Source organism: Gopherus flavomarginatus, chromosome 3 (assembly GCF_025201925.1).
Source record: "Gopherus flavomarginatus isolate rGopFla2 chromosome 3, rGopFla2.mat.asm, whole genome shotgun sequence".
NCBI classification, from domain to species: Eukaryota; Metazoa; Chordata; order Testudines; family Testudinidae; genus Gopherus; species Gopherus flavomarginatus.
The window spans coordinates 120560057-120583852 of NC_066619.1; the positions used below are offsets into that span (position 1 = coordinate 120560057).

The 23796-nt window shown below is 42.8% G+C and overlaps 1 protein-coding gene across 5 annotated transcripts in view; it reads left to right on the forward strand.

The window, feature by feature from the left end:
* The window catches only part of LPAR1 (lysophosphatidic acid receptor 1), a 109320-nt gene that overhangs the window by 53012 nt on the left and 32512 nt on the right, over positions 1-23796 (forward strand). For all 5 annotated transcript variants that reach the window (XM_050943180.1, XM_050943179.1, XM_050943181.1 and 2 more), the window contains exon 3: positions 1906-2653. In XM_050943180.1, coding sequence (XP_050799137.1) covers positions 1906-2653 — 748 coding nt within the window. The remainder of the gene's footprint in view (positions 1-1905; positions 2654-23796) is intronic.

Below are 23796 nucleotides of genomic sequence, written 5' to 3' on the forward strand. Positions count from 1 at the left end.
AAGACCAGAAGGCACCATTAGATCATCTAGTCTGACCTCCTGCATAACACAGCCATTAGAACTTCATCCAGTTTACTCCTGTAAAATTTGCAAAAAGTTTGGTATTCATATAATAATGCAGATTCTGGCAAAGCTTTTTATAGTGTTCACTAATTAAATCCTATACGACTTCCCCTCTCTCCAAAGGGCTTTTGTACTTGAGCTATTATTCCCTCACAATCTTTGAACAAAGAATTTAAAGCCATATGTGTTATGTCCTTAAGTCTGTCCTACTGAACATGAGTTGTCCTATTCAATTGAGGGATTCTATAAGAGATTTTAATTGATAAATAATTAGGACTTAAAGGCCAAACTTCTAGGAAAGGGCTTTATTTGGAGACTTATAAAAGTTAAGCTCAGCCTACTGAGCAGTGTTTAGGGTGGAGGGTAAAATTATTGTAACCGAAAGGATATTTTTACTCCTTAACTGAAGCTTTACCTGCTGTGCAACACGTTTTGTGTATACATGGAAGGTTTTTGCCATGTTGGTTTACAGGAATTTCCCTGGTAGTATTGACTTTCACAAATAAACATTAGTGGAAATAACTTTTAATAATTCCAAAGAAATCTTTCAGCTGCTGTTTTTACTTAGCTCCACCCACTAGTTCTGTTTCCCAGTTGTGCACATACTTAGTTCTCATGTGTTAGTAATGCTAAAAGTACAGGTTTACACTTAGTGAATAGAGTTGACTGAAAAATTCTGAATTTTTTTGAGGAGGATAAATAATTTTATCATTATTTTTATGTATCAGTAACATGCTTAACAATTCTTTTAATACTGTTCAAAGGTGTGAATAACAGTGGGGGAAAATTAGCGTGGCCATGTACATTGGCCAAACCAGACAGTCTCTACGCAAAAGAATAAATGGACACAAATCAGACATCAAGAATTATAACATTCAAAAACCAGTCGGAGAACACTTCAGCCTCCCTGGACACTCAGTTACAGATCTAAATGTTGCAATTCTTCACCAAAAAACTTCAGAAACAGACTCCAACGAGAAATTGTGGAACTGGAATTAATTTGCAAACTGGACACCATTAAATTAGGCTTGAATAAAGACTGGGAGTGGATGGGTCATTAAACAAAGTAAAAACTATTTCCCTATGCTAATTTTCCCCCTAGTGTTACTCACACCTTCTTGTCAACTGTTTGAAATGGGCCATCCTGATTATCACTAGAAATTTTTTTTTCCTCCTGCTGATAATAGCCCACCTTAATTGATTAGTCTTGTTAGAGTTGGTATGGCAACACTCATTTTTTCATGTTCTCTATGTATATATATCTTCCTACTGTATTTTCCACTGATGAAAGCTTATGCCCAAATAAATTTGTTAGTGTCTAAGGCCTGGTCTACACTGGGGGCGGGGGGTCGATCTAAGTTATGCAAACTTCATCTACATGAATAACGTAGCTGACGTCAACGTACTTAGATCAACTTACTGTTGTGTCTTCACTGCGGTGAGTCAAATGCTGCTGCTTCCCTGTCGACACTGCCTGCACCGCTTACCGAGCTGGAGTACAGGAGTCAACAGAAGAGTGCTCAGGGATCGATTTATTGTGTCTAGACTAGATGTGATAAATCGATCCCCGCTGGATCGATCACTGCCCGTTGATCTGGCCAGTAGTGAAGATGTACCCTAAGGTGCCACAAGGATTCCTCATTCTTTTTGCTGATACAGACTAACACAGCTACCACTCTGAAGCAATTGTAATGTCATCTTGGATATGAATTTAAATACGTTGTCTGCAGAATTATTCATGTTTCCTTGTTTCAGCATCTGCCTTACTCGTAGAGGCAAGTTTGCAGTCACTGGAATGCCGCTTTCAGTTCTGATGTCTGTTTTCTTTTTTTTTTTTTTCAGTCCACAGTCATGAGTGAACCCCAGTGCTACTACAATGAAAACATTGCCTTCTTTTATAACCGGAGTGGAAAATACTTAGCCACTGAATGGAATACTGTCAGCAAGCTTGTGATGGGACTGGGTATTACCGTCTGTATCTTCATAATGCTGGCCAACCTCTTAGTTATGGTGGCTATTTATGTCAACCGTCGCTTCCACTTTCCTATTTATTACTTAATGGCCAACTTAGCTGCTGCGGACTTCTTTGCAGGGCTGGCCTACTTTTACCTAATGTTTAACACGGGACCCAACACTAGAAGATTGACTGTAAGCACCTGGCTTCTTCGCCAGGGTCTCATTGACACTAGCCTGACGGCCTCTGTAGCCAATTTGCTGGCCATTGCTATTGAGAGGCACATTACCGTCTTCCGAATGCAGCTGCATACTCGGATGAGCAACCGACGAGTGGTGGTAGTAATTGTTGTCATCTGGACTATGGCCATTGTCATGGGTGCTATACCAAGTGTCGGCTGGAACTGTATCTGTGATATCACTCACTGCTCCAATATGGCACCACTCTATAGTGACTCTTACTTGGTTTTCTGGGCTGTTTTCAACCTGGTCACTTTTTTGGTTATGGTGGTCCTATATGCTCATATCTTTGGGTATGTCCGCCAAAGGACTATGAGAATGTCCAGGCACAGTTCTGGGCCCCGCAGAAATCGGGACACCATGATGAGTCTCCTGAAGACCGTGGTCATTGTGCTTGGTGAGTATCTACTTCAGCAAAAATGTTTATCTCTGTTTCCTGTAGCGTAAGTTAATAAAACATTTCGTTAGTGCTAGAGGAGAACTGGAACATGCATACCCAACCTTCCCGTTGGCACGTCATAAATTTATGGGGGATGGGAAAGGGAGTGAGCGAGCAAACACCAAGTGTTCATACCACTCTTGGAATTATCATATTTATGGCAGTGATATCTGAACCTCAGTCATTCTATAATTCAACATCTGTCCTGGTAATATCATTTTTTTAAGGGGAACACTTCAGGGAGTGATGGAAAACAGGACGTGGATTATAACGCTGATATGCACAAGGCAAAAACAGCCCCTTCCACAGGAGAAGCTTCACTTACATTTCCTGGTCCATTATAAACCTCCCCAATGCAGACATACCCTCTTTCATAGAAACTTTATCCCCTGCATGTCTTCGTGGTGCTAGACCTGTGTACTTGGCAGAGCTAAGCAGCTGCAGCACAGAAGCGGCACAGAGGTAGCTGCTACTTGCTGCATGCTTTTCATCTCCTAGGTAAGTACCTGCTGTGTTTTCCCTTTCAAGAAATGGCATGTTCTCACAGGTATCTGTTGTCATATTTGGAGATAGTCCAGGTAACAAATGCTTGACTTGTTTCTGTGGCACAAAACCATTCCCTCTGTTCAGTGACGGATGTTGTCAAAAACTATTAAATCTCACTAAGTGAAGTCAAAATATGTCTAGCTAGGTGCAGATCTCTGTTATATAATGTTCAGATGCATGGACATCTTTGTTATATTATTAGTTACATTAACATGAATTGGTGGAAGTTTATAATTAACTGTCTGCTGATTAATTTTGGAACAAGAGGCAAGAATCTGTGCTTTAGTTTCATAAATACAAGTAGGTAAGTGTTGATGTGCTCACTTATCTAAGGGTACGTCTACACTACCGGCTTATTCCAATTTTACATAAACTGGTTTTGTAAAACAGATTGTATAAAGTCGAGTGCACGCAGCCACACTAAGCACATTAATTCGGCGGTGTGCATCGATGGTCCGAGGCTAGCGTCAATTTCCGGAGCGTTGCACTGTGGGTAGCTATCCCGTAGCTACCCCATAGTTCCCGCAGTCTCCCCCACCCTTTGGAATTCTGGGTTGATATCCCAGTGCCTGATAGGGCAAAAATCATTGTCGCAGGTGGTTCTGGGTAAATGTCATCACTCATTCCTTCCTCCGGGAAAACAACAGCAGACAATCATTTCGCACCCTTTTTCCCTGGATTGCCCTGGCAGATGCCATAGCACGGCAACCATGGAGCCCGTTCAGCTTTTTTTTTTTTTACTGTCACCGTATGTGTACTGGATGCCGCTGACAGAGGTGTTACTGCAGCACTACACAGCAGCATTCATTTGCTTTTGCATGATAGCAGAGACGGTTATCAGTCGTTCTGTACCGTCTGCTGCCATTGTAAATTGGCAGTAAGATGACGGTTATCTGTCATTCTGTACTGTCTGCTGCTATCATGGGTGCCCCTGGCTGAGGTCGGCCCTGCCTAGAATATGGGGCAAGTGTACTAGAGAACCAGTGTATCAGAGAACCAGAGAGCACAGCCACTCCGTGTCAGATCCCGCTGAAATGATGAGCTACATGCCATTCACGGGGGTGCCCCTGCAACAACCCCACCCGTTGCTTTCCTCCTCCCCCAACCTTCCTGGGCTACCGTGGCAGTGTCCCCCCCATTTGTGTCATGAAGTTATAAAGAATGCAGGAATAAGAAACACTGACTTGTTAATGAGATAAAATGAGGGGGAGGCAGCCTCCCGGTGCTATGACAGTCCAGGCAGGACATTAAGTGGTGCGGGGGAGAGGAGCCCAGCATGCCGCTGCTATGACAGTCCAGGCAGGACAGAATCTTTTCTTTACACAGGAAAGGGAGGGGGGTGATGGAACTCAGCCTCCAGTTGCTATGATGAGGATGGTTACCAGCCGTTCTGTACCATCTACTGGGAATGACGAGGAATCATTCCTATTTTTACCCAGGCACCTCCGGCCAGCCTCACCTGAGGCTAGCCAGGAGCACTCACGGGCTCATGACGCGGACGGCTAGCAGTCCTACTGCACCATCTGCCACCAGGCAGGGGGGAGGAGCGGATACTGCTCTTCACTGCCGCAGCATCGCGTCTACCAGCAGCGTTCAGTAGACATAGGGTGACATTCAAAGAAGTCAAGAAACGATTTCTTTCCCTTTTCTTTCACGTGGGGGCGGAGGGAGTAAATTGTTGAGCTATACCTTGAACCACGCCGGACAATGTGTTTGACCCTACAGGCACTGGGAGCTCAGCCAGGAATGTAAATATTTTTTGGAGACTGCTGGGGACTTTGGGATAGCTGGAGTCCTCAGTACCCCCTCCCTCCCTCCATGAGTGTCCATTTGATTCTTTGGCTTTCCGTTACGCTTGTCACGCAGCACTGTATAGCCTGGAGATTTTTTTCAAATGTTTTGGCATTTTGTCTTCTGTAACGGAGCTCTGATAGAACAGATTTGTCTCCCCATACAGCGATCTGATCCAGTATCTCCCGTACGGTCCATGCTGGAGCTCTTTTTGGATTTGGGACTGCATCGCCGCCCGTGCTGATCAGAGCTCCATGCTGGACAAACAGGAAATACAATTCAAAAGTTTGCGGGGCTTTTCCTGTTTACCTGGCCACTGCATCCGAGTTCAGATTGCTGTCCAGAGGAGTCATAATGGTGCACCTGTGGGATACTGCCCGGAGGCCAATACCGTCGATTTGCGGCCACACTAACCATAATCCAATATGGTAATACTGATTTTAGCGCTACTCCTCTCGTTGAGGAGGAGTACAGAAACCGATTTAAAGAGCCCTTTATATCGATATAAAGGGCCTCGTACTGTGGACGGGTACAGCGTTAAATCGGTTTAACGCTGCTAAAATCGGTTTAAACGCATAGTGTAGACCAGGCCTAACACTTAAGTAGAGGAGCAAATGTCTGTGTGCCATAGCAAGAACAAGCTGGAAATTTACCAGCAATCCATGTTACTGTATCTTCTGTTTACTTGCATCATTATCGTGTTTTGCTTTTCTCTCTAGGGTAGAAAAAATTGTTTTGAGTTGGAAAGGATAAAATGAGTAAACTTTCCCTTGATTCATGGACTGCCCTACTGCACTCAATGCTGTTTTTAATCCCGACCCATTCTACCTCCCTTTCACCAAATTCAAGCAGGCGGATGAGGTTCAGAAGAAAGCTTCAGCTCTGAGCATATCTTCCAAAAGCAAATCTATATTTTCCCTTTTGGATGAACTGCCACTCTTTCCAACTGTGAAGCAGTAAAGCTCTTCCTGTCATATAACTGGCTGGTTAAATCTCGTAAACCAGACAAATAGTAAGCATTTTTATCAGTGCTTTGAAATAGTAAAAAAATACTGAGTAAATCTCATTTGGTAGTTAATGCCAATACAGCTGTGCCACTGTAAGACTGCTTGTGTGCCTGCAGTACGCTGACAGGAGAGAGCTCTCCCGTTGGCATAATAAAAACAGGCCCAACAAGCGGTAGTAGCTCTGTTGGTGGCAGATGCTCATGTGAGTGCTTATGCCAGCAAAACTTGTTGCTCAGGGGAATGTGTTTTTTTTCACACCTCTGAGCAACAAAAGTTTTGCCAACATAAGTGCTAGTGTAGACCTGGCTGTAGTCCCATAAAACACCTCTTGAGAAGTCTTATAAATAAAATTGCTTTCTTTAAAAAACAATAATGAATGTGGTTCTCAGGTTACCACCACTTTACTATGTTTGTTTTACTATATAGCCAACTCTTTTATGAAATGTGTATCCTGTGTGTAACAGGCTATTAAGTATAGGACTTGAAGTAGCCTTTTCAAAAGAGATTAGATGCTTACATGAAAAATGGAAGCTGTAGTTAACACTTGCTAGGACAATCTATAAGGGCTGTGAATCCTCATGAACCAGGGTATTGGGTCAGGAAGGAACTCATTGTACCACTCCACTGGGTGTATTATTGCTATTAGCTATATGTATGTGGGGCTTCTTCTGGACTATCTGACACTGGTCACTGTGGGGACCAAGGGACCGAAGTAGGTAGACGACCAGTCTGTTCCAATAATTTTCCTTATCTGTAGAAGCCAATTAAAAGTCAGCAGTCAGCAACCATAGCCACACAGTTATTATAGCTATCACTTTTGTGCCTGTGGTTTGCAAATGCTGACTTCATAGGGATGACCACTGTAAGGATTATCAAGAAAAGTAAAAATTAATAATTGAAGCCAACATATTCAAACTTGGGTCTCTAAAGTTAACCATCCAGGCCCCAGTTCAGCAAATCACTTAAGCATGTGCTTAAATCCTGTTGAGTCTTAAGCACATATTTAAGTGCTTTACCGAATGAGGGCTTTGAAGAGGTTGCATGGTTTTCATAGACGCTGATGACCTGCACAGTCACCAATGCTGAGCACCTCTGAAAATCAAGGCACTTGCCTATGTATTAAACATGGACTTAGCTTTCCCACTCTGGCCTTCAGTTTTGCTTTCCTCTAATTCCCAGATGAATTATTCCTCAGTATTAAGGGCAACAGTTTGTTGGCATGGACTAATGGTGATCCATCAGCCAGTGAGTGATGCCTTTCATGCAGCCACTGCACAACAGAGGTGGAAGTTTCTAGCTGGGCTTTCCAACGAGACTCTCAAAGCATAGCTTTCTATAACCACACTGTATTATTCACCAGTATGGATCTCAGTAAGAAATCAGACTGTTGAATGGCGGGGTGAGGGGGGGAGAAGGAAGAGAAAGGAGGTAACATAATCTTTACTTCTAGGGGCCTGCTTTTAGGTCTGGTTGAAAATGTTCATGGTGAGCGAAATGAGCTTGATTTCAGTTGTAGCAGCTTTTAAATGTCTTTCTGTATAGAAACACTACCGCACAAGGACACCGTAGGGAAACTGTGCGGGGATTGGTTTTCCCAGCCTTGGGATAAGATATATTTTCAGACCCGGTGTGGAAAAACTCATGGAATATTTATCTCTATGCTACTTGGCTCTTTCCAAATCAGCTTTCTCTTTCTGCCTCAGTACATTACAGAGAAGAGGAGAACTTGGGCTTTCTTGATGGTCTAGCTGTTAATGCAAGGTAGTGCATTAAAGTCTGAGGCAAAGCTCAGCCCCTTTACAGAGAGAGGGGAAAGGAAGTGCCTTGGTTTTATTCTCAAAAGATCTTCTTCCCTGAAATTCCTTGCAGCTGACTCAAGAATGCAGTTGGTGCGTGCTAGCCCTCTTAAACTGGAAGATTGGGTTTGCTCAACACAGAGCAATAGGGGGAGGGTAAGGTGAGGATCAGAATGAAAAATGAGTGGAGGGAAGAGGCTCTAGAGGAATCCTCAAATATAATTCAACAAACACTGCAAAGAGATGTAACGTTGATCTTATTTTATGGTCCCCTGAATCCATAAATAACCACCCCATAAGTCAGTCAACAAGGGATTTTTTCGCTTGATTTCTAAACTTACATAAGCTGGTTGTTCTGAAGTTAGCCAATGAGCCTAGAATTTTTTTCATCTGTCCCTACAGCAGTTTCAAGGGCAGGCAGATAAACAAAAGCACTTCTTGTTTATCAGCCTCAGTAAATGCCTAACGCTGTCTGCCATCCCCACATCTCATTGCCTTGCTCCAAGAGGATAGCCACCCACAAGAAAAAAAAATCCTCTTCTGATGGCTATGCCGTCAACATGTGTGAGGTGGAATCAAATTGAGTTGCATAAGAGGACTCATTGTTTTCCCAATGACTAAGAGGGGTTGAAGCTCTGGCTGGAGCGGTCGGGAGCTGGCACACTGCGTCATCCCACAGAGCTGCTGGGATGTTGAATCCTGGGACTGAGTCAAAGCAGAAAACAGATTTTTTTTTTGCCTTTCCTTTCTTTCTTTCTTTCTTTCTTTCTTTTTTTGCTTTTCATTCCCTTTTATGTTTTTTCCTTCGGTAAAATATTTTAAACAGAAGGAAGTGATTTCATAGTTGAGTCCTTTCTTTTAACAAGGCTCCTTTTGAAATCTGCAATGTAGCAAGAACATAAAGCTCTTTCTCCATAACATGCCTTTTTGCTCTGGGGCTTATGCAGAATTGATTCGTATAACAAACACAGACATAAAATTGGGTCTCGGTTAGGCTGAGACTCAAATCATACCGAAAGCATTTCATAATTGCAGTGTGTTATTAAAGTAGAAAAGGGAATTTGCAGAAAGAACCTAACTGATACAAAAAGCTTAAAACGTGCATCTTTTTCCTTTTTATTGCTTATCTTCGAACACTCTTTTAGGATGAAGTTTAACCAGTTTTCCTATTGGTTTTTTAGTTAAGTTGTTATCTGAATCTTCTTCACTAGCCAAATGCAGGGCCGGAAGCATTCAGTGCTATATGAGAAAGACAGATATTAAAGCTGTGAACCAGGAATCCAGAGATCGAAGTTCAAATCCTAGCATGATCTTAGACTACTTGTGTAACCTTGGAAAAATTACTTAAGGCCAGATTTTTTTAATGCTATTTAGGTGTCTAAATATACAGATAGGTTGCAAGTGGAATTCCTAAAAGCACTGAAGATATATCTGCATATTTAGATAGATAAACACATTTAAAAATCTGGCCCTTAATCTCTGTTCCTCAGTTTCCTATCTGTAACATGGGGATACACGCAGGGTGAGCAAAGAAGTGTCTTATCTATTTAAAATGTTAGCTGTTCATGGCAGGGACTGTCTCTCCATAGCTCTCTATGGCAGGGGTTCTCAAACTTCATTTCAATGCGACCTCCTTCTGACAACAAAAATTACTACATGACCCCAGGAGGGGGGACCAAAGCCTGAGCCCTGCTGTCCAGGACTTGCGGGGCATGGGAAGCTGAAGCCCAAGCCTTGCCACTCCAGGCCGGGGAAGGGGGGAAGCAAAGTCAAAGCCTGAGGGCTTCAGCCCCAGGAAGGGGGCCTGTAACCTTCAGCCCTGGGCAGCGGGGATCAGCTCTTGGACTTCGGTCCCGGGTGGTGGGGCTCGGTCTTTGTCTTTGGGCACAGGCGGGGGGGTTGAGCTTAGGCCCCGGGGCACAGCAAGTCTATTGCCAGCCTTGGTGACCCCATTAAAATGGAGTTGCAACTCACTTTGAGGTCCCAACCCACAGTTTGACAATGGCTGCTCTATAGTAATGCAAATGAACTAACAGCGTGGGTCATTCGTGGCGCACATGCAGTCTCATTAGAGGCTACCCATAATGCAGTGTGGTATTGCTACTGTGCTTCCATAGGAGGGAGTCAGTGGGCAGGGGCAACTCTAGTTCTTTTGCCGCCCCAAGCATGGCAGTCAGGCAGCCTTCGGCTGCTTGCCTGTGGGAGCAGCCCAGTCCCGCGGATTTGGCAGCTTGCCTGCGGGAGATCCGCAGGTTCTGCGGATTCGGTGTACCCGCCGCTGAATCCGCGGGACCAGCAGACCTCCCGCAGGCCTGACTGCCGTCCTCACAGGGACCGGCTTGCCGTCCCAGGCACGCGGTTGGAGCGCTGGTGCCTGGAGCCACCGCTGTCAGTGGAGCTACTCAAAATAGCAAACACTACAGCCAGTAATCAGAGTTTGCAGAATTGGACTCTTGTGTCTGGCATCGAAATTACAGTAACAGCTCTTCCCAATTAAATGATAGAAGTGTGACAAAGTTGTCTATAACTGAGCCACAGATTTATTCCTTCCTTTTTTAGCCTCCCTTCCTGCACATTGTCAATATTATTTTACCAAAATTAGTTATGTATATTGACTTTAACTCCGTAGCTGCCTTCTGTGACATAGGTGGAGCAAGCAATAAATTCCTGATTGCTTGCATCTAGACTTCCCTGGGAACTGGGAAACCTGCACGATTTGTTTTCTCTGAAATGTAAGGGCACTGGCAGTGTGTGAGAGTGATCAGTTTGATTTAACTTGCAAGACTTGGAAATAGAGATGGACGCAGGATTATAATGAATTTTAGTTGTTGTTAACCGTTTTACCATAAAGGAGTGTCACTTCCTTTAAACGCATCCCCTTGCTATTGCAATGGAGAGATAAATGTGATGGAAACATCTGGAAGTTCAGGGTAAACATCTGGAAGGGTAGAACTATTTGTTGATGGGGGTTTTTTTCTTGCCACAGTTATGAATTGCACAAGAGACTTTAATTTTTTGTACTGACTCTGAAACTCTTTCACAATCAGGGTACCAAACTGAAATGAAATACGGCAGACAAAGCTAAGGTAATATAGTGAGCTCTTGCGAACCTAATTAATCCTCAGGGCTGGGGGGTAATTTTCATTTTGCTTGGTTAAAGGAATGTAGCAGGAAGTCACCTACTTCTCAACATATGCAGTTGGTTAAAGCAAATTCCACTGTATTATCAGTAACTTGTCCCCTGGCAAAGTGATTGATTGGTTGACAGGCAGTCGTTACATGGTAGGATGAAAACCAGCCAATACTGTGGAGACTGACTTTTTAAAAAGATGTTTTCAATATGTATGCCATCAGTCTGCTGTAACTGACATACAGTGCACCTCACAAGTGTTTCTGCACGTCTCTGTCATGCATTAGAGAGGTTTGTTGTTTAAATATAAAGCAACCCCCATATCATTTAGCAGTTTTAATGAGCTAATTCCCCATGCTGGCATATAGACACAGCTCATATGATGGGGAACACTTACTTTTCATGAATGTCTATTACTTCCTCAAATCTTAAGGTCACTCACTTTTTATTAGCTGGATTTCATCAGCTCTCAGGTGAGTGGAGTCAGGGAGTGAGGTGAAGGCAATATTGTCTAGGCAGAGCTTGCTGTGGCTTACTCAAACTCTGGCAGACCTTCTCTGCCAGTAGACCATTATTCCTATGATCGAAATCAAACACTATGTTGTAGTCGTGCGACACGTAAATATCAGGATCTTTTAGTAGAGCAGGGATTTAACTTGACACCCTGTTGACTGGAAACTCAGGGTTGCATCTGTTCATCCTGTCCTTGTAGAGTTTGTGACACAAAGAGCACTGAAGCCTTATTCTCATTTTCCCTGAGATCATTCTTCTTAGCATATGTGTAACGTGCCTCAGGTGGCACGTGACCAGGATTCGTCACTGAATATGGTCCACTGATTGGATCTTTAGCTTCCCCGGCCTAGGCCGGGTGCTACTGGAGAGTGCGACCTGGGTGCTGATCTGTGTCCCCCCCAGGAGAACACTGAAAATGTGCATCTCTTCTTAACTTAAAGCATTATTCAACTTAGCAGGCATGGCCTGATTTGGAGGATTGTTAGGGATTTTCTTTTAATGTTGATAGAGAAGGCAGTCGTGGTGTTGGTGGGGGGCTCTGCTTCCCACAACCCACTCTGCAAAGGTCAACTTTAAGAACCGGGGTGCTCCTGGAATTGGGAAGCACAGTAGAATCTCTTCAGTGTGAGGGGCTTGTTCATCCTTCGCCAACCCTACACAGTAATGCTGTTTTGTATGTTGATTCAGGCCTAAAGGGAAAACAAGTTCTGTAAACTCAGGAATTGGCATCAGGAGTCAGAGTCTGGCCATCAATGACTTTCTGTTCTAAAACAGGAGGAGCAGTATTTAGTCTCCTGGTGTTTTTAGATCGGTATATTTTAAAAGTGCATAGACTGTGAATTTCGCCCACGGTCAAGTAAACTGGGAAGTTGCAGCTGATGATCTGTAGACTAAATTGATCATATCAAATGTATTTCATAGGATTAATTCTCTTATTATACTGTACATATTTATATGTGAAGAAACAATGAGTTTGTAACATACTGTAAAATCATCAGTTATCAATGACGGATATGGTACATGTCTGATAACTATTATATTATATTATAATAGTTATATATATATTAGTTATATATATATTATATCAAAGATACTATTTGAATGAAAAAGTGAAATCAAATTTGATACCTTAAGGATTTCTGCACTTTAAATATGTTTGAGAGAGGTCTGATTTTTGTTTTTACTTTGTGTTTTTGTTTGAGATTGTTCGAGTTGGGTTTTTTTGATGATTTCGTGTAAGCACTTTCAGAGCAATTGTGACTTAAAACTAACACACGTCTAAAGCTCTGATTGAAGGAAATAGCTGCTATACTTCTTGCTTTTTTTTGTTAAAGATAGTATATGCTGCTAGTTTTATAATGCAGCACTTTTTTGCATGTTTCCTGCATAAAATTGTGGCTATTATTGTGTAGAAGGTTGAGCACAATCAGTTTGTGAGGATGATAGAAAAGGAAAATCCAGCTATGCTATATCTTTGCCATATAGTTTGCCATACATGTCTTGAATTTTTGTCATTACTGTCATTGTGGAAAGAGTAGGCAGTTAATTTACCAGCCCAGGCATAAAATCTTTCCTGATTTTTTTTCCTGTTTAGTATATCTTAACTATTGTACCTAACTGGTTTAGACCCATAGGAAATTAAAAAAATGTTATGCAATTGTTAAGTCAGCAAACTATAGGTCCACATTCTCAGCTGTAAATCTAGATAGCTGCATTCAAGTCACTGGAGTTACTCAGACCTGAGGATCTGGCCCATAGCCTGTAAATTTATCAGAGGATAGAAAAATAACTTAAGTTTTGAAAGTCACTTAGTGTTTTGGTTTTGGTTTGAGAAAAAACACGATTATTGCATGCACTCTTTCCATAAATAATCTCTCTAATGAAATTTATTTTCTTGCAACTCACTATCGTTCATCTCTTCTTCTCCATGAAAACAGGTTTATCATAACTAATTTAATACTTGTTTGGCAGTCAAGGATGATACTTTAATAAAAATGAATTCTGCTAGTCTACTTGATCCTCAGAATAATGGAAATTGACATATTGGACACTGTTGGCATATGTCTGACTCAAGGCTTCACAGCAGTTTTGTTTTCCAGAACCAAACCAATGCTCGCTCACATAGCTGAAGTGACTGTAATTTGAACTTCGAGTTTAGAAAATACTGTGGCAAGTCCTTTCTGTGAACCCTAAATCTGGTTTGATGTTCTGACAGTTTAAAGCTATAGATATTTCTTTCTTTCCCCACCGCCCCTCTCAGTGAAATCTGCTACATCCACAAATAAAACCAAGGCATCTTGAATAAACAACTTTTCTCTAAAATATTCTAAGTATCCTTGTTGAATTTGTGGCTTCATCATGGGAGAAACGATGTGCAAGTTTGGCCCCTTTCACGTAATAGGACAGATTTATTTTCTTTTTGGGTTCCTTTGAGACTATGGTTTGAAGAACTTCTGTCAGTGCCTAAAGCAGGCATGTGGTTTTATATTTGGGGATTGGGGGGTGGGGGGAACGAATCCCTGTGGGAGGGCCAATACCTTACAGTGAGAGGAAATGATGCCTCATTTATAAAAGACCCTTTCCTAAATTCAGTTCAGATTGATATCTTTTGTAGGGCACCACATATTGGCGGGAAAATGGAAACGAAGCAGTCAACGATGCATGGGATAAAGATGAACCTTGAGCAGGGCTGGCTCCAGGCCCCAGCGCGCCAAGCAGGTGCTTGGGGCGGCATGCCGCAGGGGCCGCTCTGCCGGTTGCCGGGAGGGCGGCAGGCTGCTCCAGTGGACCTCCCGCAGGCATGCCTGCAAAGGGTCCACTGGTCCCGCAGCTCCGGTGGAGCATCCGCAGGCACGCCTGCGGGAGGTCCACCAGAGCCGCGGGACCAGCGGACCCCCCGCAGGGACACCTGTGGGAGATCCACCGCGTGCCGACCTGCTTGGGGCTGCGAAATGGCTAGAGCTGGCCCTGACCTTGAGTAATCCTCCTTGTTCTGTACTCTTTCTCCAAGTTCAGTTCTTGGTAAAGAATCTAGGAATAGTGACTTGTAGAGACTCTTAGTTTAAAAGCACTTTTTAGGATCATTTTAAATGGATTTCTTTAAATAGCAAAATTGATGCTTTGGGGCCTCTTTGTCCCATCAGTGCGCACAGATAACATGTATTAACAACAAAAATATTGGGCATATCCTTGCACCTGGAGTGCAGAAAATAATGCTTTCTGCTGGGCAAAGTTGAAATAATGAACATTTGGCTGAGGAGTAAAACATAGCTGCTGAAAGCCCCACCTAAAGGAAATGAAATTGTTGTGAGTAAACTACTCTCCTTCAGCGGCATTCCAGCCAAGGATATACTTAGGGTATGTCTACACAACGAGATTACTCCGATTTTACAGAAATCGATTTTTGGAAACAGATGATATAAAATCAAGTGCATGCGGCCACACTAAGCACATTAATTCGGCAGTGTGCGTCTATGTATTGAGGCTAGCATCGACTTCCAGAGCGTTGCACTGTAGGTAGCTATCCCATAGTTCCCGCAGTCTCCCCCAGCCGTTGGAATTCTGGGTTGAGATCCCAATGCATGATGGGCCAAGAACAGTGTCTCGAGTGATTCTGGGTAAATGTCGTCACTCAGTCCTTCCTCCGTGAAAGCGATGGCAGACAATCATTTTGCACCCTTTCCCCTGGATTGCCTTGGCAGACACCATAGCACAGTAACCATAAAGCCCGTTCAGCCTTTTTTTACTGTCACCGTAAGTCTACTGGATGCTGCTGACAAACGCGGTACTGCAGTGTGCACAGCAGCATCCCCTTGCCTTTGCAAGTTAGCAAAGACGGTTACCAGCCATACTGTACCATCTGCTGCTGTCATAGGTGCTCCTGGCTGGCCTCGGTGATGTTGGTCGGAGGCACCTGGACAAAAATGGGAATGACTCCCCAGGTCATTCTCTTCTTTAAGTTTTGTCTAATGGAGAGTCAGTCCTGCCTAGCACAGGCAAGACTGAATCTCCATTTGTGTGCGGGCCTTTGCTTGACACTGGTAAAATCCAAAATGTCCCAGTATATGTAGGTTGGGGGACAGTTCTAAACAGCAGCTTAATTTTTTTATTTGCAGCAAAATGTAGAGGTCTAAGTATCTGATTGCGAGCCCTGGTAGCAAGGGGTAGGCTGGGGCAGGCGGGACCGTGCGGTGCTGCTGACTGGGAGAGCAGCCTGAGGCAGAAGCCTCCAACTGCTATGATATTCCAGACAGGACTGAATCTCCATTAGACAAAACTTAAAGAAGAGAATGACCTGGGGAGTCATTCCCATTTTTGCCCAGGCGCACCCGACTGACCTCACCAAGGCCAGCCAAGAGCATGCACGCGATGACGATGACAGATACCAGTCATACTATACTGTCTGCCGTCCGCAAAGCAAGGCAAGGGAATGCTGCTGTGTAGCGCTGCAGCACCGCGTCTGCTAGCAGCATCCACTAGACATACAGTGACATTGAAAAAAGGCGAGAAACGATTTTTTCCCCTTTGCTTTCACAGGGTGGGGCTGACAACATATACCCTGATCCACCCACAGCAATGTTTTTGACCCTTCAGGCATTGGGAGCTCAGCACAGAATTCAAATGGTTTTTGGAGAGTGTGGGAACTGTGGGATAGCTACAGTTGTCAGTGGCCCCTCCCTCCATGAGCATCCATTTGATTCTTTGGCTTTCTGGTACGCTTGTCTCAGCTCCTTAAGTTTCACACAGTACTGTGTTGAGTCCCTGTTGTGGCCTCTGTCCATCATGGCCTTGGAGATTTTTTCAAATGTTTTGGCATTTCGTCTATTGGAACGGAGTTTTGATAGAACAGATTCATCTCCCCGTACAGAGATCAGATTCAGTATCTCCCGTACAGCCCATGCTGGAGCTCTTTTTTGATTCTGGGACTGCATGGTCACCTGTGCTGGTCAGAGCTCCACACTGGGCAAACAGGAAATAAAATTCAAAAGTTCTCGAGGCTTTTCCTGTCTATCTGGCCAGTGCATCGAAGTTCAGATTGCTTTCCAGAGCAGTCACAATGGTGCACTGTGGGATAGCTCTCAGAGGCCAATACCATCGAATTGCAGCCACACTAACCCTAATTTGAAATGGCAATGTCGATTTCAGCGCTACTCCCCTCGTCGGGGAGGAGTACAGAAATTGATTTTAAGGGCCCTTTATATCTAAGTAAAGGGCTTTATTGTGTGGACGGGTGCAGGATTAATTCGACTGAACACTGCTAAATTCGACATAAACTCATGGTGTAGACCAGGCCTATGAGAGACAGGATGATGAGTAATATCTTTTATTGGATAAATTTCTGCTGGTGAGAGACAAGATTTAGAGCTTACACAGAGCTGCTCTTGTAAGCTCAAAAACTTGTCTCTCCCCCCAACAGAAGTTGGTTCAATAAAAGATCATCACCCTCTTTGTCTCTTTAATATCCAAGGACCAACACATCTATGACAACACTGCATACAAAGATGTACTTGTCTGTCTTGACACCTCCAAAATACTAGAGGTTGAGACCTTATTGTGAGAGAATCTCTCTACCCCAAAGATCATACTTAGTGAGCAATAGGAAGATCTGTGATGCTGTGAAAAGGTGGCCAAGTATGTAACTTCTTATACCCACTGAATTTCTAGTTATGAAGATCTACATGTGATTATTTCAGAACACAAGTAAAACTCTTTGATTAGAATAACCCACGCTCAACATTACAGTTCAGTAGGATCTGTTAAAACAGAAGGAGGACATTTAGACTATAGGAAAGATGCCTATATCATGTTTGTATTATGGTTTCATCCAAAATACCATGTTTTTGGAAAACATGTTCCCATGTGGGTGTGTGGTTTGAAAGCAAAGGGTTTGGGAGCTCAGAGGATCTTGGTTTCTTGTCCAGGCCAAATCTGACTCGTACTGTAACTTGCACAAATCATTTGACCTTCATGTACCTCAGAGAACTTAACTAGAAAATAGAACTGAAACCAAAGGACCTTACTAAAAACTAGAATGCTGGGGGGAAAATTAGATAAATAAAAATGTCTGCTATTAACTTTTGTCAGATTGTGTAATTCTTGTGCTAAATGAGTCATGAAAATTGGCTTGTTCAAAATGTGTTGCCCAAAGTGTCACAAATAGAGACATTCGTTTAATTCTATTTGAGAGAGTTTCATTTTTATGAATAATAAAGAAGTACAGTAAACAATACTTGTGGTTGTTCCAGGTATCATTTATTTAGGATCTTCCAGCAAAGCAAGAAAATACTTCAATATGTAGATGCATCCCAAAATAACTTTTCCTTTCATTATAGCCTTAATGCAGTGATGGCTATTAAAGTTAACATTTGCCAGCAAAAGTACACAGAATGGTATCAGATACCAGTTTTGTATATCCCAACATATAGAATAGGAAATTGTCAGTAAATGTTAGCTTTCGAATACAGACTACTGTATGTACGGTATTAGACTTAAAATTAGAATGTGTTGGAGAGAGTTATTTGATGTTGATGTCTGTGGCTGGTTTTTCTCTGCTCTTGCAAGAAGAGACAGAATATGGATTTAAATACACCCATGTTTGAAAATGCTGGCCTTAACATCTGTGTTTGGAATTTTTGCAACCACTGTATTGTTTCTGTGATAGTGAACTCTATAACTAAAGTCTGTAAACGTGACTTAAGCAGAAACTGATAACAATCAGTGAATGCCTGATTTTTCAATCTCACTATGGAAATAAGTTGCCATCATGTTCATAAATTTGATGTGCTTAAAAATAACATAAAACAAAAAGTCCAAGGAAACCTCACTACGCATGTTGCCAATAGTCCCTACTCATGCAAGTAATCCCTCTTTAAGGCCCTCTCAAGTCATTCACACTATTTGTACAGGTAAAGGCTTGCTAAAGGGAACACGGAGCAGTGTATGCCTAAAACTATACAGTAGCTGATAGAGAAAGCAGGTTGTTAATGCAAAGACTGACATGTTGGCACTCCCTTATGGTAACAGGAACACTTCCACGGCCTTTATCCACAAATCACTGTGAACACAAAGTATTCTCTCAGTGATGCCTTTATTTCTAGCCTGACAGCCTATGTTTGATTTAACAGCTTTTCTTTCACTGAAAAATTATGAACCGTGTGTGTGTGTGTGTGTGTGTGTGTGTGTGTATTTATATATATATATAATGTGTGTGTGTGTGGTTACTGTTAGTCAGACCTGCTACTATAGAAAGTGCAATCTACCACAGGCTGGAGAAAATTGCAAAGAAAACATAGTAAGCAGTGATAGCATTCAGGCAGACTTTTCTGCTGGACTGATCTCTTTCCTAAATAAACAAACACACCTACAGTCCTCCAAATAAAGCTTCAGAGTCATTGTAAAACTAATTCCAATTGATGGCGTTTGCTTGGGATGTGACAGATCATCAGTCTGAGGTAAATTTTCTTTGCAGTCTGGCAGAGCAGTGTTAGGAAACATTCACAGTTATGTGAAGTCATGTTTCTTATAGGCATATCAATTGGGTTTTCAGTTAGGTCAGTTTTCCTGCTTCAGATCCCTTCTTAAAAATACCTCGGCCATGGTGTCATTAAAATTTTTTGATTACGATTAGGCATCTTGTGTTGGTTCTACTACTTATCCCACTGTTCATAACAGTCTCATTGTTCCCATGTGCTCTGCCTACCTGTTGTATCCATCCATTATCCTCTTGTCTTATACTTCGCTTGAAAGCAATTAATGGCAGAGACCATATTTTTGTTGTGTTTTGCCTAGAACTTTGGGGCCTTGATCCCGAGTTAAGGCTCCTCAGCACTACTGAATTACAAGTCATTAGTATTAGGCCTCGTCTACACTATGCGTTTAAACTGATTTTAGCAGCATTAAACCGATTTAATGCTGTACCCATCCACACAACGAGGCTCCTTATATCGATATAAAGGGCTCTTTAAACCGGTTTCTGTACTCCTCCCCAATGAGAGGAGTAGCGCTAAAATCAGTATTACCATATCGGATTAGGGTTAGTGTGGCCGCAAATCAACAGTATTGGCCTCCGGGCAGTATCCCACAGTGCACCATTGTGACCGCTCTGGACAGCAATCTGAACTCAGATGCAGTGGCCAGGTTAACAGGAAAAGCCCCGCAAACTTTTGAATTGCATTTCCTGTTTGCCCAGCATGGAGCTCTGATCAGCACAGGTGGCGATGCAGTCCCAAATCCAAAAACAGCTCCGGCATGGACCGTACGGGAGATACTGGATCTGATCACTGTATGGGGAGACAAATCTGTTCTATCACAGCTCCATTACAGAAGACGAAACTCCAAAGCATTGAAAAAAATCTCCAGGCTATGATACAGAGTCCGCAGCACAGTGCTGCGTGACAAGCGTAATGGAAAGCCAAAGAATCAAATGGAGGGAGGGGGTACTGAGAACTCCAGCTATCCCACAGTCCCCAACAGTCTCCGAAAAGTATTTGCATTCTTGGCTGAGCTCCCAGTGCCTGTAGGGTCAAACACATTGTCCAGGGTGGTTTAGAGTATAGCTCGTCAATGTACCTCATCCCCCCCACCCGTGAAAGAAAAGGGAAAAAAATTGTTTCTTGACTTTTTTCAACGTCACCCTAAGTCTGCTGAATGCTGCTGGTAGACGCGATGCTGCGGCAGTGAAGAGCAGTATCTGCTCCCCTGCCCTCCCTGGTGGCAGACGGTACAATATGACTGCTATCCGTCGTCATCATCAGCCTGTGAGTGCTCCTGGCTGGCCTCAGGTGAGGCTGGCCGGGGGTGCCTGGGTAAAAATAGGAATGATTCCTGGTCATTCCCAGTAGATGGTACAGAACGGCTGGTAACCATCCTCGTCATAGCAACTGGGGGCTGAGCTCCATCAGCCCCCTCCCTTTCATGTGTAAAGAAAAGATTCTGTCCTGCCTGGACTATCATAGCTGTGGGATGCTGGGCTCCTCTCCCTCGCACCGCTTAATGTCCTGCCTGGACTATCATAGCAGCTGGAGGCTGCCTCCCCCTCATTTTATCTCACTAACAAGTCAGTGTTTCTTATTTCTGCATTCTTTATAACTTCATGACACAAATGGGGGGGACACTGCCACAGTAGCCCAGGAAGGTTTGGGGAGGAGGGAAGCAATGGGTGGGGTTGTTGCAGGGACATCCCCTAGAATGGCATGGAGCTCATCATTTCAGCGGGATCTGACATGGAGCGGCTGTGCTCTCTGGTTCTCTGATACACTGGTTCCCTAGTACACTTGCCCATATTCTAGGCAGGACTGACTCTATTTTTAGATACCATAAAGGAGGGATTGACTCGGGGAGTCATTCCCATTTTTGTCTTTGTGCCCCCGGCCGACCTCAGCCAGGGGCACCCATGACAGCAGCAGACGGTACAGGACGACAGATAACTGTCATCTCATTGCCAATTTACAGTGGCGCAGCAGATGGTACAGAACGACTGATAACCATCTCTGCTGTCATGCAAAGGCAAATGAATGCTGCTGTGTAGTGCTGCAGTATCGCCTCTGTCAGCGGCATCCAGTACACATACGGTGACAGTAAAAAAAAGATGAACGGGCTCTATGGTTGCCGTGCTATGGCATCTGCCAGGGCAATCCAGGGAAAAAGGGCGCAAAATGATTGTCTGCCGTTGCTTTCCTGGAGGAAGGAATGACTGACGACATTTACCCAGAACCACCCGCGACAATGATTTTTGCCCCATCAGGCACTGGGATATCAACCCAGAATTCCAAGGGGTGGAGGAGACTGCGCGAACTATGGGATAGCTACGGAATAGCTACCCACAGTGCAACGCTCCAAAAATCAACGCTAGCCTCAGACTATGAACGCACACCGCCGAATTAATGTGCTTAGTGTGGCCGCGTGCACTCGACTTTATACAATCTGTTTTACAAAACCGGTTTATGTAAAATCAGAATAATCCCATAGTGTAGACATACCCTTAGTCTAAGGCTGAACCTGCAACCCTTCTATTCATCTAAATCTTCCTCATTCATGTGAGTTATCTGTCTGCTGTCAGTCAGAAAAACTTGAAGGATTACCTACGAATCACAAACGTCGCCAGAGCCACTTTACATCCTCATGTGTCTGCCACAAAATACATTGCATGTTAGTTTGCAAATTGGCCTATTGAAATAACTAATAGACCGTTGGCTGTTACTTATAGCCACTAGATATCTTAATGTTTTTGGAGAATGGTGTATTCTCTCTGAAATCTAACTCGAGTTTAGTAATGCCCTACTGCTGCTATGAAGTTTAAAAACTACCTCAAACAATGCAACTTCTAGCAAAATCATAAGATATAATAACTAACCAGACTGAAAATGGGTCTCTAAAGGTATATCTGTACAGCAAAGAAAAACTCACAGCTGGAGCCCGGGCTCTGGGATTCTCCTATCTCCTAACCTGAGACCAGAAGTCAGCAATGAAGCAACCCAGCAGTCCAAGGCCCGCAAGCCCAAATCAGCTGACGTGGGCCAGCACTGGTGTCTAGTTGCTGTGTAGACATACCCTAAGAATGGAGTTCAGTGGGGGAGGGTAAATGAACAACTTTTACTGTTTCCTTATAAGCTTTGCATTTGATTAAAATCCTACAATCCCATTTTATTATATTAAAATACAGTCTTCTATGCAGTGTTTGTTAATGTGATTAACAACCCGGGAATAACTGCAAAGATATATTAAAATTTGTGAGGTAATTTCCTCCTTTCTTTTGAAAGAGATCTTTTAAAGAAAAGAAATCACAGCCTTCAGAAACAGTAAAGTCTGCTGGTCTCCACCTTTTTTATCTCCTGGAGCAAAAATAGCTTTTTTCCCTCTCTCCTCTGATTCAGTAGTTTCCTTTTTCTGTTACTCACTCTTTTGCTTGTGCGTTTAAGATTTTGATATGGTCTCAGCACCCGCTCAGTTCTATATACAGGTTTGTTATTTTTTCTTCATTTGATGTTTTTTCTGAAACTCATGTATTTTACTCTTCCTTTAGCTATCCAATTAATAAAGTTTAGTTCTCTTATCAGGCCTTTAAAATGAATATGCATATAAGTCTATTGCATCTCTGCATAAGAAGCTACTACTTTGCACAGCTAAATTAGATAACTTGAAAAAATTCTATATCTAAAAGAAACATTCAGCCAAATAGCAAATTGCTATCTGGGTCTAGGAATGAACCTGAATTAGCTGAATGCATTTTCGCTTTGTAATCAAGCAAAGCAACATCAAGAATACTTAAATTGTGCACATATTTTTTTTTACTAATATTTGTCCTGGAATACGAGGACCTAATTAAGTAACAAAAAATGAAGAAAATTCTATAGAACACAGTCATCTAAATGGTGGCAGCTGTGCTAACATTCCAAGAAACAGATTTATATGTAGAGTCAGGATCACAGCTCATTGCCAGTCTTGTAAGTAACTCAGAGGTCAAAATAGGTACATTTTAATATTGATATAACTGTATACATATTTCTGGAAACTATAATAGTTTAGGAATGATAGCTACATATTTACAACAAAAAAAAAGGCCGTAATTTATAAATCATGTGAACCTAAAAATGAGAAACAGAAATTGTGTTTTGAAACATTTTACCTATTCCACTGACATGCAGTGTGAAAAATGAAAGGACTGGCTCATTACTAAAGTACAAAGTAAATTGTGTTGACCTCATTAATCTACACAGGGTTCTGAAGAGTCTGCTTTTGGTTTAAAAAAAAAGAAAGGTTGAAAATGTACTAATGTGCATACCTGGATTTGGGCAAGTGCGTAGGTGATAAGGCAGTTGAACATAGAAGTACGATAAACACATGGCAAAATATTTCTTTCCTTTCACTGTACAATGAGACCATTTCAATATTAATGGTGTCTTCTTCCCTTTGTTGCTCTAATTTAATTGGCGAAAGGGTTACAAAGAAGGAGCTTAATTCAAGCCTGTGAGGAGAGGATGGTGGAGGAGAACAGAGCACAGGCTAAAAGTGTAGGTCTATCCAATTTAGAAAATTGTACCACTTGAATATAGTTAAAGTATCAGAGGGGTAGCTGTGTTAGTCTGGCTCTCTAAAAAGCGACAAAGAGTCCTGTGGCACCTTATAGACTAACAGATGTATTGGAGCATGAGCTATCGTGGGTGAATACCCACTTCATCAGATGCATGATGAAGTGGGCATTCACCCACGAAAGCTTCTGTTCCAGTACTTCTGTTGGTCTATAAGGTGCCACTCTTTGTCGCTTTTAACCCCCATACAATGGCGCAACCTCCCTAATGTGGACATAGTTACACCAGTCTA